General features: G+C 38.5%; 1 protein-coding gene across 1 annotated transcript in view; it reads left to right on the top strand.

Moving 5' to 3' along the window:
* Nucleotides 1-9,654: 9,654 nt before the first annotated feature.
* The window catches only part of magixa (MAGI family member, X-linked a), a 69,455-nt gene continuing 63,479 nt past the window's right edge, over nt 9,655-15,630 (top strand). The window contains exon 1 of the mRNA XM_053625072.1: nt 9,655-10,758. Within this exon, the coding sequence (XP_053481047.1) occupies nt 10,455-10,758 (304 nt within the window). The 5' untranslated portion in view covers nt 9,655-10,454. The remainder of the gene's footprint in view (nt 10,759-15,630) is intronic.

The raw sequence follows: 15,630 nt of genomic DNA, 5'->3' as shown, positions 1-15,630 counted from the left end.
TTCTCCTTTCTTTTCCTTTCCATTCACAAATCCTTTCCTTTCCTTTATGTTCCTTTCCTCTTTCGTTTCCTTTCCATTCCTTTCATTTACACTCCACTCCTCTCTCACTTTTTTCTCCTCTCATTTACTTTCCTTTACATTACATTCCTTTCCTTTACACCCCACTCCTCTTTTCTCCTCTCATTTCCTTTCCTTTACACTGCTCTTTCTTTCACTCCTATCTTTATCGCTCGTTTCTTCTCATTTACACCTGTCACCTTTCCTCTTCTTTTCTCCCCTCTCCTCTCCCGATCTCTTTTTTTTTTTAACGTTCCTCTTCTCTTCTTTACACTCCTCCCTTCGTCTCTCCTTGCATGCACCGTTCAACCCTACCAGCCATAAAGCTCAATAGCATGAAGGTTAAAAGGCACGAGGCCAATGGTGTCATTATGCAAACTGCAGGTGTCGGTCGGGGGTATTCATATGAAAATGTGTGCAGGTACCATGAAGATGTTACTATCAAGCTGGCTCAATATTTCCAAGTGGATGCATGTAGCAGTTTTTTGCACTAAGTGCAACAAATAGCACAAATCACTTGGACTGAGAGGATGTTCAGTTGAAACGAGCTTAATTTGAGAACGGATGTGTTATAAATATAGTGATTCATACCAGGGCATTCAAGGTAAGCCTGACAAAGATGATGTCCCCCATTACAGATAAGAGTGTTAACAAGTATTTGTACAGTAAAAAACATGTAAGCGCTTTCCCCTCTTTATTAACAGAGGAGCTTTTGGTGCTGATGTGGGGGAAAAGTGAAAATAGCTTCTGGCTCTCCAGCCCTCAGAATGCTTTAATGATTCTGTGTAGAATGCCAAGCTGTGCTAGCTCAACCGCTTCACACACTAGTAAGCCGCAGTGCGTTGCTGCAGAGTGTTTTTAAAATGTGTCTTTAAGCAGTGTATAATATTGATGAGGGCAGAAGCAACTTTCTGGAGAGAGGCTGTGACGTTTTGTCTCGTAATACTACTTTGCTGTCTCAAACCAGGCTTCACACAAAATAACACCTTGTTAGAGAATGCATGTGTGTTCATGTTCTAGTACTAGCTAAACGTACTATTTTGTTTATTATGGTCATCCATTTTTTTTGTGGGAATAAAAAAAAAATGTCAAAACGGTAAACTCCCAAGATGTTTCTTCAGAATCATATTTCAGGTTGAGCTGTCCATCATCCGTCGGCAAGTCAATCAAGTCAATCAAAAAGGCACGTCAATCCAGTGCCTTTTGCAAAACCGTTCATTTCCATCCTGATGTTCTGTGTCTCCGTTGGCTTGGTGCCTCCTGGACCTTAAGTTTTCAATTAAAGCCCATGCTCAATTGGAGCTCATCCATCACCTCATTGGAGGGCCCTTGCAGGATTGATCTCCCTCCTGCATTTTATCTCCTGTGGACCTCATAGCTCCAGGCTAATGAGAGCTGGTGCAGGAGCTCTACACCCGAACAGGATATTGATGCAGGCAGGGATATCAAAGTGTTCTACAGTATACTGTATAAATCTATGCTGTCCCAAAGTACTCAGGCAAAAGCTTGCAAAGTAATTCTCTCCTTCTTATACCATTATCTTTAGTGGGTATATAGTAATGGAACAAAGTGTTAACCCAATGTAAATATCAAATTTGTATTACTCCTCCATTTATCATTTACTATCCCATTCTATTTTCAACTTTTACAATTTTATCTGCCCCAGCACATGTTTAGTCAGTTATCTATCTACATATACATAATCCCAAACCTGGACATTTTGTTAGCATACATGGCATCATGGGCTCTATCAAATATCAACAGATATTAAATGAAAACCTGACTGCCCCTTCCAGAATGCTTCAAATAGTCCATGGTTGGATCTTCCAGCAGGACAATGATCCAAAACATACGTCAAAATCAACACAAAAATGGTTTACTGAACACAGAATCAAGGTCCTGCCATGGCCATCCCAGTTCCCTGACTTGAAACCCAGAGAAAACCTGTGGGGTGAACTGAAGAGGAGAGTCCACTAGTGTGGACCTCGAAATTTGAAGGATCTGGAGAGATTCTGTATGGAGGAATGGTCTCAGATCCCTTGCCATGTATTCTCCAACCTCATCAGGCATCATAGGAGGAGACTCAGAGCTGTTATTTTGACAAAGGGAAGTACCACAAATTATTGACTAAAAGGATACCAATAATTGTGGCACACATATTTAACAAAGATATTGTTTGTATAAACCTGTTTTCTTTGCAATTGCTTGATATCCGTGAGAGCAGAGAATTTATTTGTTTATTTTTAACAGAAGATCAAAAAGTTAAACAATAAAAATAATTTTTCACAGCCCTCTTTGCTCATATTTACCAAGTGTGCCAGTATTGATGGAGGACACTGTCTATACCTGACCATCACACACATATGTACTTGTTGAACATTCCATTCGAGATGTAGTCCTCCTCTGGCAGTTATAGTAACCTCCACTCTTCAGGGAAGACTTTCCACTAGATTTTGGAGCATGGCTGTGGGGATGTCCTATTCAGCAACAAGGGCATTAGTGAGGTCAAGCATTGATGTAAGGTGAGGAGGCCTGGGGTGCAGTCGGTGTTCTAGTCGGGCTCTGTGCAGGTCACTCAGGTTTTTCTACACCAACCTTGGCAAACCATGTCTTCATGGATCTTGCTTTGTGCACAGGGGCATTGTTGTGCTGGAGCATGTTTAGGCTTCTTAGTTCCAGTAAAGGGAATTTCTAATGATACATAATACAAATACATCCTATACAGTTGTGTGCTTCCATCTTAGTTACAACAGTCTGTGGCAGAACCACATATGGGTGTGATGGTCAGGTGACTTCAAACCTTTGCCCCTATAGTCTATCCATATCGTTCATCTACTTCCTATTTTACTTACACAACATTTTCTAATTTCCTCACCGCTTATGATAATGAAAGGGGAGGGTCCAAAACTATCTACAGTCATGTGGAAAAATAAGTACACCCCATGGAAATTGGGTTTTTTGACAAATTTGGACAAGCAAACATTTGATCTTCTTTGAAACGTTGCCTATTAATAAAGTTTATACTCTATCAAATGACACATAAATTTGACATTTTGTACTAATTTTCACAAATGAACAAAGAACCGACCAGTCACATGGAAAAAGTAAGTATACATTTATCACACCTTCAAATCCATAAAATTAGAATCAGGTGTTCAGGATTGGGTTCCAGTGATTAGAACCTGCTTAGGGAGTGCAGGTGGAACCTGTCTTATTTCTACCCCTCTCATATCTAGTGACTGGTGTTCCCTTTGTTATTGAGGTGTGTGGTGTCATTAGGGATGGGTACCGAAACCCGGTATTAAACTGGCCCCGGTGCTAAATTATGAAAGACAGTAGTATCGATAAGCTCTGACACTATCGGTTCTGCTTTCAGTACTGGAGAAATTAATCAAATATATTTCCTATTTATTATTGCTAAATAAACGCTATCTTGCACATTTTATCTCAACAACCATTTCTAATTTGCGACAATATTAAGACATTCGTCTGTATTTTCGTCATTTGGAGTCCAGAAGTGAGATCTCTCGTGCGTCGAGACCGTCTGTCACACGCGACAGCGAGCGCACACACAACATGAAAGCTCTTGCTTAATACACAGAGTGATGATGGTGGGGAGAACCAAACATTCAAAAGTGTTGCAATCACTAGAGTTGATGCAGACAACGTCGTTGCCACAAGTGCAACAAGATTTTTGCATGTAAGGCCGAAAACACAAACAACCTGTCAACGCATCTTTCAAAATCTGCATTATGTGCAGACCGAGAAATGCAAAGTTTTCGACTGCCTAGCTAGCTCGTCTCTGTTTGCCCCATCTATGTCAGGTTTGTATGCTAGCAGCCTTCCCAATAGTGACATGTAATCATCGCATAATCGAGGTCTCTCGTGGCATCAAAACAGTGTTCATCTCCGATATTGATCCAACATCTTTTTGCTCATTAAAGTCATATTGAATCAACGTTTTTCACGCCATTTAAAATAAATGTAAAATTGCCCTAATTGGTTTGCTTATCTTATGTTGAAATGATGTTGATTTCATTTGGGTGAAAGGACATTACGCATTCAACATATTTTCTACTTGTTTTTAAAATCCCAAATAAAGAAATAAATCAGTATGTAAACATTTAGACCATTACATGCACATCACTTTCAGTTTCTTTACAAATAGCCTACATATAAATCTTTAGAGTATTTTTTTCAGCAGTATATAAATCTTAAACACCTAAAAAAAAATACCTTCATACTGGTGCATTTACAAATAGATATATAATAATAAACTTATTTTATAAAAAAAATTAAAGCAATGCTAATTCTGTTCTCAATTTGTTTCTTTTTTCATTAAAAAAAAAAAAAAAAAAAACACAACACAAAGTACAGATAAGAATACCGTTAATGTACCGGATCGATAGGCAGTATCTGTAAGAATAGTAATATCGTTAAAACCTTACTGATACTCAAAAGAACTCTAAAGAGTTCTGTAAGGCTTTTAGAAAAAGGTTGTGGATGCCTATGAGTCTGGCAAGGGATTTAAAAAGATCTCCAAATTATTTGAAATAAATCATTCCATTGTAAGGAAAATCATCTACAGATGGTGCAGATTTCGAATGACTGCCAATGAGTCCAGGACTGGCTGTCCCAGCTAATTCAGCCCAAGAGCAGATCGTCTGATACAAAAAGAAGTCTCCAAGAACCCCAAAATTTCATCACAGGATCTGCTAGTAAGCCTTACAACTGTTGGTGTCAAAGTGCATGCTTCTGCAATCAGAAAGAGACTGCACAAATTTGACCTGCATGGGAGAAAAAAGCCTTTGCAAGACTACAGTCTGCCAATGAGCGTGTAAGCAAAGACCAGGCCTTTTGGAATAACGTGCTCTGGACAGAAAGTTCAACAGGATAATGATCCTAAGCACACTAACAAATCCACCAAGTAATGGCTCAAAAATGAAATGTTGTGGGGGGATTTTAAACGGGCAGTACATGCAAGAAAACCCTCAAACATTTTGCAACTGGAAGAGTGATCAAAAATCCCAGCAAGCCTGATGGACAATTATGCAAAACGCCTACAAGATGGTATTTTTGCTTAAGGAAGCAGTGCTAGCTTCTGGGGCTGAGGGTGTGCTTACTTTTTCCACAGAAGAATATCGCACCTATTGATCTGTCTGTTGAATAAATGATTGAAAAAGCTCATTTTCCTATAAGTATATGAACAGTATTAATAGGCACCGTTTCAAAGAGGGTCAAATGTGTGCTTGTCCAAATATGTCAAAAAAAGCCGACAGTTTCCATGGGGTGTACTTATATTTTTCACATGACTGTATCTAGGTGTTCTATTCATCCAGGGAGAATTGTGTGTCAGACCTGGGGTCTTTCATGTGGACAGTGAGATTTGAAATGCCAAAGAAAGGACACATTGATTAACATAACTACAGGAATGGGTAGGAGTGGGATTTAAAAAAACAAAAAACAAACAAACAAAAAAACAGTCCCATGCAGCACCTTTAGTTCAGGGGGTTTGAACTGGTGAGGGGAATTCTGACTCGTTTCAGTCAGTCAGATCATGTAGCTCAGCTCATCAATACAAGCTGACTCTTTCAGCTCTCAAGCAACTTGTTGCCATTATTCTTTTCTAAACCAGACAGATTTTGCAATCTTTGGACCAGTGATTTTTTTTTTTTTTTTGCTTAACTAGAAAATATGTAACTTTAATGGAATATCGAACATCTAATTCACAAAGAACTTTATGTTGCATTTCATTTATAACATCTATTTAACAAATTTTTGAACCAGCAAGGCATTGACAAATAAAAGTAAGCATCTCTGACTTAATGTCATTGTCCCTGGTGTGTCTGTGCTTCATTTCCATTTATCCTGATAACGGATTGCCATCCTCAGCAAGCAGCAGTGCAGCGGATCTCCCTATCATGCTGCCTCATACACACCTGACGGTCAAATGTACGTCTCGTTATTCACACAAATGTACAGCTCAGATGATGAAAAGAGGTTTCCATGGAAGCATTTTGACTCAATTGCACCATGAGAGTAACTGCGTTTACAAAAGAGGGAAAAAAAACCCAAAGGCGAGTCAGCACTCAATGTTTACCTTCTTAAATGACACATCATGAGTTTGATTACTGATATGATATCAGTTAATGCAGACTAGCGATCGAAAGTGTCCATGCCGACCATACTACCTATTTAGGATAGAACTTGACAGCATCTAGATTAGGCTACGCCTTGCTCTCAACTATTTTCAGAAATGTTTAAAAAAAAAAATTATTGAAAATGTCATGACCTGATTAAGTGTGCTTCTCTATTTTGTTGCATTAAATAACAGGCTGGGAAAATATTATTATTATTATTATTATTATTATTATTATTATTATTATTTATTGTTTTTTCTTTTTTTTTTTTACAGAAATACTTTCTTAACAATGCTTGTAATGTTTTAAATTCCTCATGGGTTGTAGGGATGCAGTGGTAAAATGTAGTTGACTTTTTTATGCTTTTGTGTCTTGCACAAATAGGTGTTGCATTCTTGCAGTGGTATTGCATTTCAGCAACTAATAATGCATTTCTGCATGATGTTTTCTTCGTATACAAGGCTCAAGTTTTTTAAGAGCTCACTCTATGATCAGTATTTGTGATTCAGTTATTGATTCATTACATAGCCTTTTAATGATTTGTAATTTTGGGGATTCCATAAAAAAAACATCTAAAAAAAAAAAAAAAAAAAACAACCTTAAAATATTTAATTGGAAAATAACTGCATAGGCTGAATGATGTTTTTTTTGAGAGTTGTTGTTATAGTTCTTGTACCTAGATATACTGTAGGTGTTATATGCAGTGGAATAGTGTAGAATAGTGTTATGTATTAGGATGGTGTTCATTTAAGTTTTTGTCCAAAAAAAAGCATAGTTATTCTCAAGTTCTCCGCATGCACGGGGTGAAACAGAGGACACGGGTTTTATCTCATGCCGCATATACAGATATAGCACAGATTATTTTCCAGAAGGAAGATTTCAGATTTTATGTAGCCCATTGGCAGGATACATTTGCGAAACATGTGAAGGATCTATTCCTGATATCCCATGAGACGAAAGAAAGTTATCTCTCCATAGACGTGTGTGTGTGTGTGTGTGTGTGTGTGTGTGTGTGAGTGCGGGTGTGGGCATGTTTTTATATCTTGTTAGAGACCAAATGCAGGGGCAAGGATAGAATATCTTTTGTTAACAAAAACGGCAGCTTTTAATTAAAAATAAAGATCTAAAATGTTTCCTCTTGGTTACCGAGGTTAAGGCCAGGGTGAGGTTTAGGTGTAGGTATAGCATAAATAAGCTGTATTAATAATTATATCAATGGAAGGTCCTCAGAAGGATAATAAGCACTGCACTGGACAAGTAGACAGACAAGCCCATGATCCACAGTTATGTTTTAGTGATTTATTGCACATAGAGCTGAACTCGCTCGCAGTAAAGGTAGGAGGCTTCCTCATTCTTCCTGTTTTGAGGAGCGTGCATCTGTAATGCCCTTGGCTGTATTACAGAGGTGTGAATACAAAGCACCAGACTGAGTGGACTTTGATATCCTGTCCGAATTGCTCACGCCTCTGTTTGCTTTTGATTATGAATAGTTTATGTATACTTTAGCTGATCTCTTTGACCATTGGAATGAAAATGGTAACCTGTTGTTTTGTTATTGTGCCCCCCCGAGTGGTTTTTCAAACCCACTTGCTCTCACTAAATGAATATTGAGAAAGCTGCAGGTGATCTGCAGCAGAGTTCTAGTCTCCGTGAGCTAATGTTGTCGTTACCCCCACCCCCTCCACCTCCACATCGCAATTCCCTATTCCCTACAGTGCTTATCAGCAAAAGTTCTCTTACTTAATGTTTGCCCTTTGCTCTGCAGTTCCACTATCGTAAAATGTGTGTTTGCGCGAGCCACATGTATTAGGAGTTGTGCACAAATATGCTCAAATGCTTTTACATACAAGTTTTTACAGTTTTCAATGAGAGTTCATCTCGATTCATTTGTTTACTAATCAATTTATTCATTCGGTCTATATTAGCAGTCCCATTAAAGAGAACGTCATATACGTTTGTAGTGAAAGTTATGCGATAACGGATCCGAGGAAGATGTACCCCTAATGTACGAGTGTATGTATCTTGGCATTATGTATTTAAAATTGTGCGGGTGTAGTATCACTACACAATTGTTAACACCTGAAATAGCCTTATGCATTTTTAATGAACTCTGGGAAGTCGTGTTTGCGGATTCAGTCCGTCACCCCCCCCCCCCACCCCCTCGCGTGTTTTGACCATCTGTTTGTTTATTTTTTTAGTTTAGAAACTCAGCCTTATGTATTCAGCCTGCAGACTGCCATAGGGAAGCAAAACTCCCTGCTGAATAACATTTATGAGGAAAGCTTATTTCCCCTGTAAACTTTTAAAGAATTGAGAACTATGCACCACTGATTTCACTATTTGTGTGCTGCCCCGTGGCTTTAATTCCTGCCAAGGTCAAGAAAATACATACTTAACTGCACCACAATGTAAATGAAAGCCTGAAAGAACACTACTGTTCAGGGTTTTGTTTTTTTAAGTTAAAACTGAACACTACTATACAGATTATTGGGGGGGCGGGGGCGGGGGGGGTTGATTATCTAGCTTTCAGGCTAGATAATTTAATGTGGTCTTTCCAGTCTTGATTTTGCTCAATATATTTAGTAGTTAGCTAGATATAAACCTTATCTAAAATGGGAAACTCATTGAGATCTAGTTACTATTAATACCCAGATAATGTACTATAGAAGTCGACCAATAGTAGATTCTACCAATGCTGATAACTAAGTTGGGCACTACCTGCCGATAACCAATTAATCATAGTTTAAAAAATTGATACTGAATGAAAACAACAAAGTAAAATATCGCTGAACTTTATTACAAGAATAACCCATATTGACTGTACTATGAAAATTTACTGTAGTTTTTAAAAAATGAAATAAATGTATAAATATTAATAATAAATATTAAAGTAAATAAAAGATATACATTCAAACTGAACCAAAGAGTAACACTCCAAATAGCAACTCAAAATAGAGACGTCCAAAATGAATTAATAAACACTTAAAATAACACAAGAAAATTGTGTCAGTGATTTGTTTTATTTATTTCATCACATTCTACAGTACCGCTCTCGTACTGTTTAATGAAAGCAGATCCTTCTCAACCGCTTCCGCGACCGTGAAACATGATCGGTGTGGTTTGTGCCGATTATCGGTTGACCTCTAATGTACTACAAGCTCTGGGAAAATAAAGTTAACAGATAAGGTGGCGCCTCCAAATGGCACTGCAGTTTAAATTTTACTTGTGGTTGTTGATCCTATATGGAAGCTGTTTTGCCACAGTTCAGTGATGTGAGGTACCACATAGTCATGTGTTATTTCTGGGTTTTTAAAAAAAATTTTTGCAAAACATTCCCGTTCAATTTGTGATTACAGGTGCTACAACTACAGCAATGAGGTTTACAGTATACATATACCATTTATGAAATCTTCTCGGTGTGAAAAGAAAAAAGTTTTCTTAGCAACTATGGGTGAATTTCTCTACTATTTCTTATGAGCTTCTAAAAAATCAAAAATACAATTAGTCGATCTGTTTTTTTAGATGCTTTGACTTATTTCAAGCTTTGTTTTCTTATTCTATTAGTGGAAAATTCTTTCTATAAATAAATAAATACAAGAACACTTGAAATGAGTAAAAATGTGTGGAATAGGGTTTAGTAATTATATATTTGGTTGATCTTGTAATTTTATAATATGAAATACTGGATAGAGTCGACTATATTAAATCATTTCTCTTGCTAAGATGCCATTGTTTGCACTACAAGACATTAAGAAAGTAGAACACACTGGCTGGACATGGGATTAAGTTTAGGGGCTCGATTTTTATTTATTTATTTTTTATTTTATTTTATTTTTTTGTGCAGGCACAAGCAAATTCTTGTGCTCGCTAACCTTGGTGATATGAGCCCAGTGTTTTTGCTAATTAAATGATGTAGATTATATAGATATGCTTAATTAGTTGATTACCTACTTTTTCCTGTTCTCAACCAGCAGGTATTTGCATACATTTATTTGGGTGGAAATGGAAATAGGTGGAGTGACTCACTGTTGTCCAGATTGCATTATCGCATGCTGAGGCACCTTATTAGTGCAGACACTAGAGCAACCATTTTACCATTAAACATTCGGCGTGAGATGTATAACCGAAATCTAGTTGTACATAATCGAAACTGCAACTTCGCTGCACATCTCTCTCTTAAAGGGAACGAGAACAGTTGAGCTGATTGTCTCCACTTTTTACAATTATGCTGCAGTAACTGTTTACATCTCTGTTTTAATGTCTTCTTTCAGCGCTGGCGCCATGTCTAAGGCTACAGTCAAGAAGCTGCACTGGCGTTCCAAAGTTCAGGAGAGCTTCGTTCCTCTGGGTGGAGCCTCTGGAGAGCTGGGTGTGGCCATTGGAGGTGGCGCCGATTATGGCGAGTTCCCATTCGTCACAGCAGCACCCGGAGGAGGCGCCACAGTGGGTGACATCATCCTGGAGATTGGCGGCACTCCTGTCCTGGGCATGACCCTGGGAGACGTCAGAGGGGTTCTAAATTCGTGTCCTCATCCCATTCGCATCAAAACCGTTTCACCAGGTAAAAGCAGTAAAGCTTATTAGTTTATTCCAGGCTGTTTTGATTAGCTGAGTAAGGTGTTCTTGTATTTGCAGACTATACTGGCATGTCAGCCTGCTTCTGCTCTCTGCTCTGCAGGTAGCGGATTCCTGAAATGCTGCATAATGAGCTCTTAAAAGCTCTTTACTCCTGTATATTTCCCACTTTTGTTTCAAAACAGTTGCTCTTTTAGAACAGAAACATTTAATTAGGTTAATTAAATTTGATTGAGGTTGAATGTTCTGCAGTAACACACACATCCACTCATCCGAACACAGTAGCATGTTACTTTATTCTGTAAATGTATGACACGTCTTATATTTATATACAATTACATGATATAACCCCATTACAGTTACTGCTCTCATAAAAACACAATTACTTTTGGTTCTAAAAATAACTAAATATAGCATCAAACAACATATTGGATCAAAATGAATATTTTAGTCAGAGTTATTGCGCTTCCTTTCTGATGCGCGCTGTTTGATTGACGCGCATGCATGGACTCGCGCTCATTCAGTGATGGTTAATGGAGACTCACTCGCCGTCAGGACGAGTCTTTATGTAAAATGGAAACACAGGTGTGAATTTCGAACATTTACAGATAAGGATATAAAGGTAAATATATCATTTCTGTGCTGAAGAAAACATGTCTGGAACACATTAAACAGCACACGCATCTGTTTCAGCATCTGACACCACGAGCCACGTTAATACACTTACGAGTTTGTTTGAAGCGCTTAATATAAAACATTCTCATGTTTTGGACGACCTGGACCGTGCACTTTTCCCGCAGCAGCTCACTCCGTAACCTCTGCTGTTTTTCGGATGTGTTTTATTCATAGAAACGCGTTTTTCACCACTGTGAAGTGACGTCACTGACTGGGTTATCCACAGTGACGTCACAGACCCGACTAATCCATAATCAAATTCATTGTCCATTATTTTAATTATCTATTATTATCAATTACTTGTTGCAGCCCTACATTTTATATACATACACAGTGCACAGTGCATTAATTCCTTTTTAATTTTGAAATAAAAATGGGAAAACAAGGAAACGGCTTTTAATTTAATTTTTGTTAGTTCTTGGCATGCACTGAAATAGGGAATTAATAATTTTTTCAATCAGTCTTTTTTTGACACCACACAAAGTCTAGAAATCAAATATTACTGAATCCATGTATATAATATCTACTTTATTATATATATAAAAAGGTCACTATAGTAGTTTTCATTGTGAGCAGAGTTGGCCTGAAAGTATTCTATTCTACAGGCTTTTCTCTGGTTATGACGTGTACTTTGGAGCCTTGTCCTGATTGCATAGAAGATATGATAAAAACAATACAGGATCAACATATGTAGAAATACATTTTGATATCATTTTGGTGATTTTAAAGTATCCTTAGCATATTTATTCCTAGCACCCAGAAAATCCTGCAAATTTTTTCCATCCGCCATATCGTCCTCCTTAACTGTCACCCTCTTGCTATTTTTGAAAAGCACATAGTGATCCATATTAGTACATCATGCACTAATGACAATCTGCAATCTACTCTCTTCTTGCTACTACCTAGTAAATGCTGCTGCACATCACAGTTCATTCAGGAACATTCATTAATTTTGTTCCCAGTACACACACACACACACTGTCCACTTTATTAAGAATACCTGTACACCTGCTCATTTATGCAGTTATCCAATCAGCCAATCGTGTGGCAGCAGCACAGTGCATAAAATCATGCAGACTCAAGTGCTTTAGTTAATGTTCACATCAAGCATCAGAATGAAGAATGGTTGTTGGTGCCAGATGGGCTGGTTTGAGTATTTCAGAAACTACTGATCTCCTGGGATTTTCACACACAACAGTTTCTAGAGTTTACACTGAATGGTGCGAAAAGCAAAAAACATTGAATGAGCGACAGTTCTGTGGGTGGAAACGCCTTGTTGATAAGAGACGAGAGAGGAAAATGGCCAGATTGGTTCGAGCTGCCAGGAAGAATATAGTAACTCAAATAATCAGTCTTTACAACCGTGGTGAGCAGAAAAGCACCACACATCAAACCTTGAGGTGGATGAGCTACAACAGCAGAAAACCACATCAGGTTCCACTCCTGTCAGCCAAGAACAGAAATCTGAAGCCATCGTGGGCACAGACTCGCCCAAACTGGACAGTATTAGACTGGAAAAAATCAGGCTGATAGATTTTTATTTTAAGTCTGAATCTGTGCCCACAATAGCTTCAGATTCCTGTTCTTGGCTGACAGGAGTGAAACCTGATGTGGTCTTCTGCTGTTGAAGCTCATCCACCTCTAGGTTTGATGTTTTGTGCATGCTGAGATGTGTAAATTCTAGAGACTGTCATGTGTGAAAATCCCATTCTGAAATAGTCAAACCATCCTACAGTATCTGGCACCAATATCCATACCATGGTTAAAGTCACAGAGATCACATTTTTCCCCATTCTGATGTTTGATGTGAATCTCCATCCATCCATTTTCGATACACTGGGTCACAGGGGAGCCTGGAGCCTATCCCAGGGAACTTGGGGTACACCCAGGGCGTCCAGGGAGGCCATCAGAATTTCAGCTTTCATTTCCTGATATTTACATCTAGATGTGTTACATAGCTTACAACATGGCACTGTAGGTGGCAGATCACCCAATTTTTAGGTGAGCAAAAGTATATGAACAGTATGTTAATAAATGAAAACAAATAACACTTAATATTTGGTTGCATATTTCTTGCTTGCAATAACTGCATCAAGCAGGCAACTCACTGACCTCACCAAAGTGTTTCATTCTTCTTTTGTGATGCTTTTTCAGACTTGCACTGTAGCTTTTTTCAGTTGTTGTTTGTTTTGGGGAGTTTCTTCCTTCAGTCTGCACTTCAGGAGGTGAAATGTATGCTCAACTGGATTAAGGTCTGGTGATTGACAGTGCCAGTCTAAAAGTTTCCACTTTTTCCCCCTGATGAAGTCCTTTGTTCTGTTGGCAGTGCTTTTGGGGTCATTGTCTTAGATTGGGGATGCATTTCTCTGTAAATTGGAAGACAAAATGTTTCTGTAAACTTCTGAATTCATTCTGCTGCTACCATCACGAGTTACATCATCCATAAAGATTTGTGATCCTGTTCCAGAAGCAGCCATGCAAGTCCAAGTCATGACACCACCATCACTGTGCTTGACTGATGAGCCTGTATGTATTGGATCATGAGCAGATCCCTTCTTTCTGCACACTTTGGACTTTCCATCACTTTGGTAGCGGTTAATCTTGGTTCCAGAAAATCTTCCTTCTGATTCTTACTGATGATGAGTGGTTTGCATCTTGTGGTATGGCCTCTATATATCTGCTCTCAAATTCTTCTTCAAAAGGTGGCTTGTGATACCTTCACCCCTGCCTTGTGGAGGTTATTGTTGATGTCACTGACTGTTGTTTTTGGGTTTTTCTTCACAACTTTTCACAATGTTCCTGCCAACAACTGTTGTTGTTTTTCCTTGGCCAACCTGTTCCATGTCTGGTTGTTAGTACACCAGTTGTTTCTTTCTTTTTTTTCCAGGACATTGAAAATTGTTGTATTGGTTATGCCCAATGTTAGTTAGTTACAGTTACATTTATGTAGCGCTTTTCTAGACACTCAAAGCGCTTTACATTCTCCTCAACCACCACTAGTGTGTAGCATCCACCGGGATGATGCGACGGCAGCCATAGTGCACCAGAACACCCACCACACACCAGCTATTAGTGGAGAGGAGAGATTGATCAGGGATGGGAATTATTAGGGGGTCATGATGGAGAAAGGCTAATGCGGGAATTTCATCAGGACAATGGGGTATACCCCTAGTCTTTTACAATAATGCTTGTGCATGCCTCTGATTGAGTTACCATATTTTCTCAGCTTCAAAATTGCTTGCTTTACTCCCATAGACAGTTCTCTGGTTTTCATGTTGGTTTATCATTTGTAATAGCAAATGCACCGTTCACAGGTAAGAACTAGAGCTCAAACCAAGAGTAGACATTTGGAGCTATTAATTGTTTGAACAGTCAATCTAACATGACGCACCAGGGCAACAAGAAAGACCGGTCAGTCACATGTCCCAGTATTTTTGATCACTTGAAAAATGGGTGGGTTCAAATGAAAGGTGCCATTTTCTAATTTGTTTAACACATCTGGTTGTAAATATCAGGAAATGAAAGCTAAAATTCTGATTTATCTCAAACCCAAATGTCTTCAGTGGATAGCTGAAACAAAAGACTGGTCCTTGCCATTCTAATAGTTTCAGAAGGACTGTATATATGCATCTAAAGGTAAGTCTTTTGTACCGAGAGGAGCATAATTGTAGAGGAGCAGACTAAAGGTACACCTCTTAAGGACTACTCTTGCAACTTTGAGAGTACATTTGTTTGCAAAACAAATTGAAACTATACAGTAATTTGTTTTTTTTGGACAGTTTGTGGTTTTGTTAATAGTTCAGCCATGCTTCTGCTTTTCTTCCTTGTCCCTAGTGATACACTTGACCGTTTGCTGTTAAGTAGATGTGGTAAGCACACTCCATTACTTAACCTTTACTGAGCTCCCTGCTCACCCTGGCAGGATTGATCACTGTCAGTAGAGAAGAGAAGTCAGATGCATATACTGGTCCCCGTATCCGTCTGCTCGTTATATAGAAGGGGCTGTTGTTTAAGGTCACAAAGCACTTTAAAAAATGAACAGATGGGAAGGCAAAACTGCTTTGCCCCACAATTCACACTAGTCCTTATGGCTTTTGCTGGCTTCTTGATTCATTTTTATTGTGAATAGGGAGTGGTTTTGTGTGAATTAGCACAGTTTGAAAAAGGATAAAATCGAGGAAAG

Source organism: Ictalurus furcatus, chromosome 5, assembly GCF_023375685.1.
Source record: "Ictalurus furcatus strain D&B chromosome 5, Billie_1.0, whole genome shotgun sequence".
NCBI lineage: Eukaryota > Metazoa > Chordata > Actinopteri > Siluriformes > Ictaluridae > Ictalurus > Ictalurus furcatus.
Note: the sequence above shows the minus strand (reverse complement) of the source record. Positions and strands in the feature narration are given on the sequence as shown.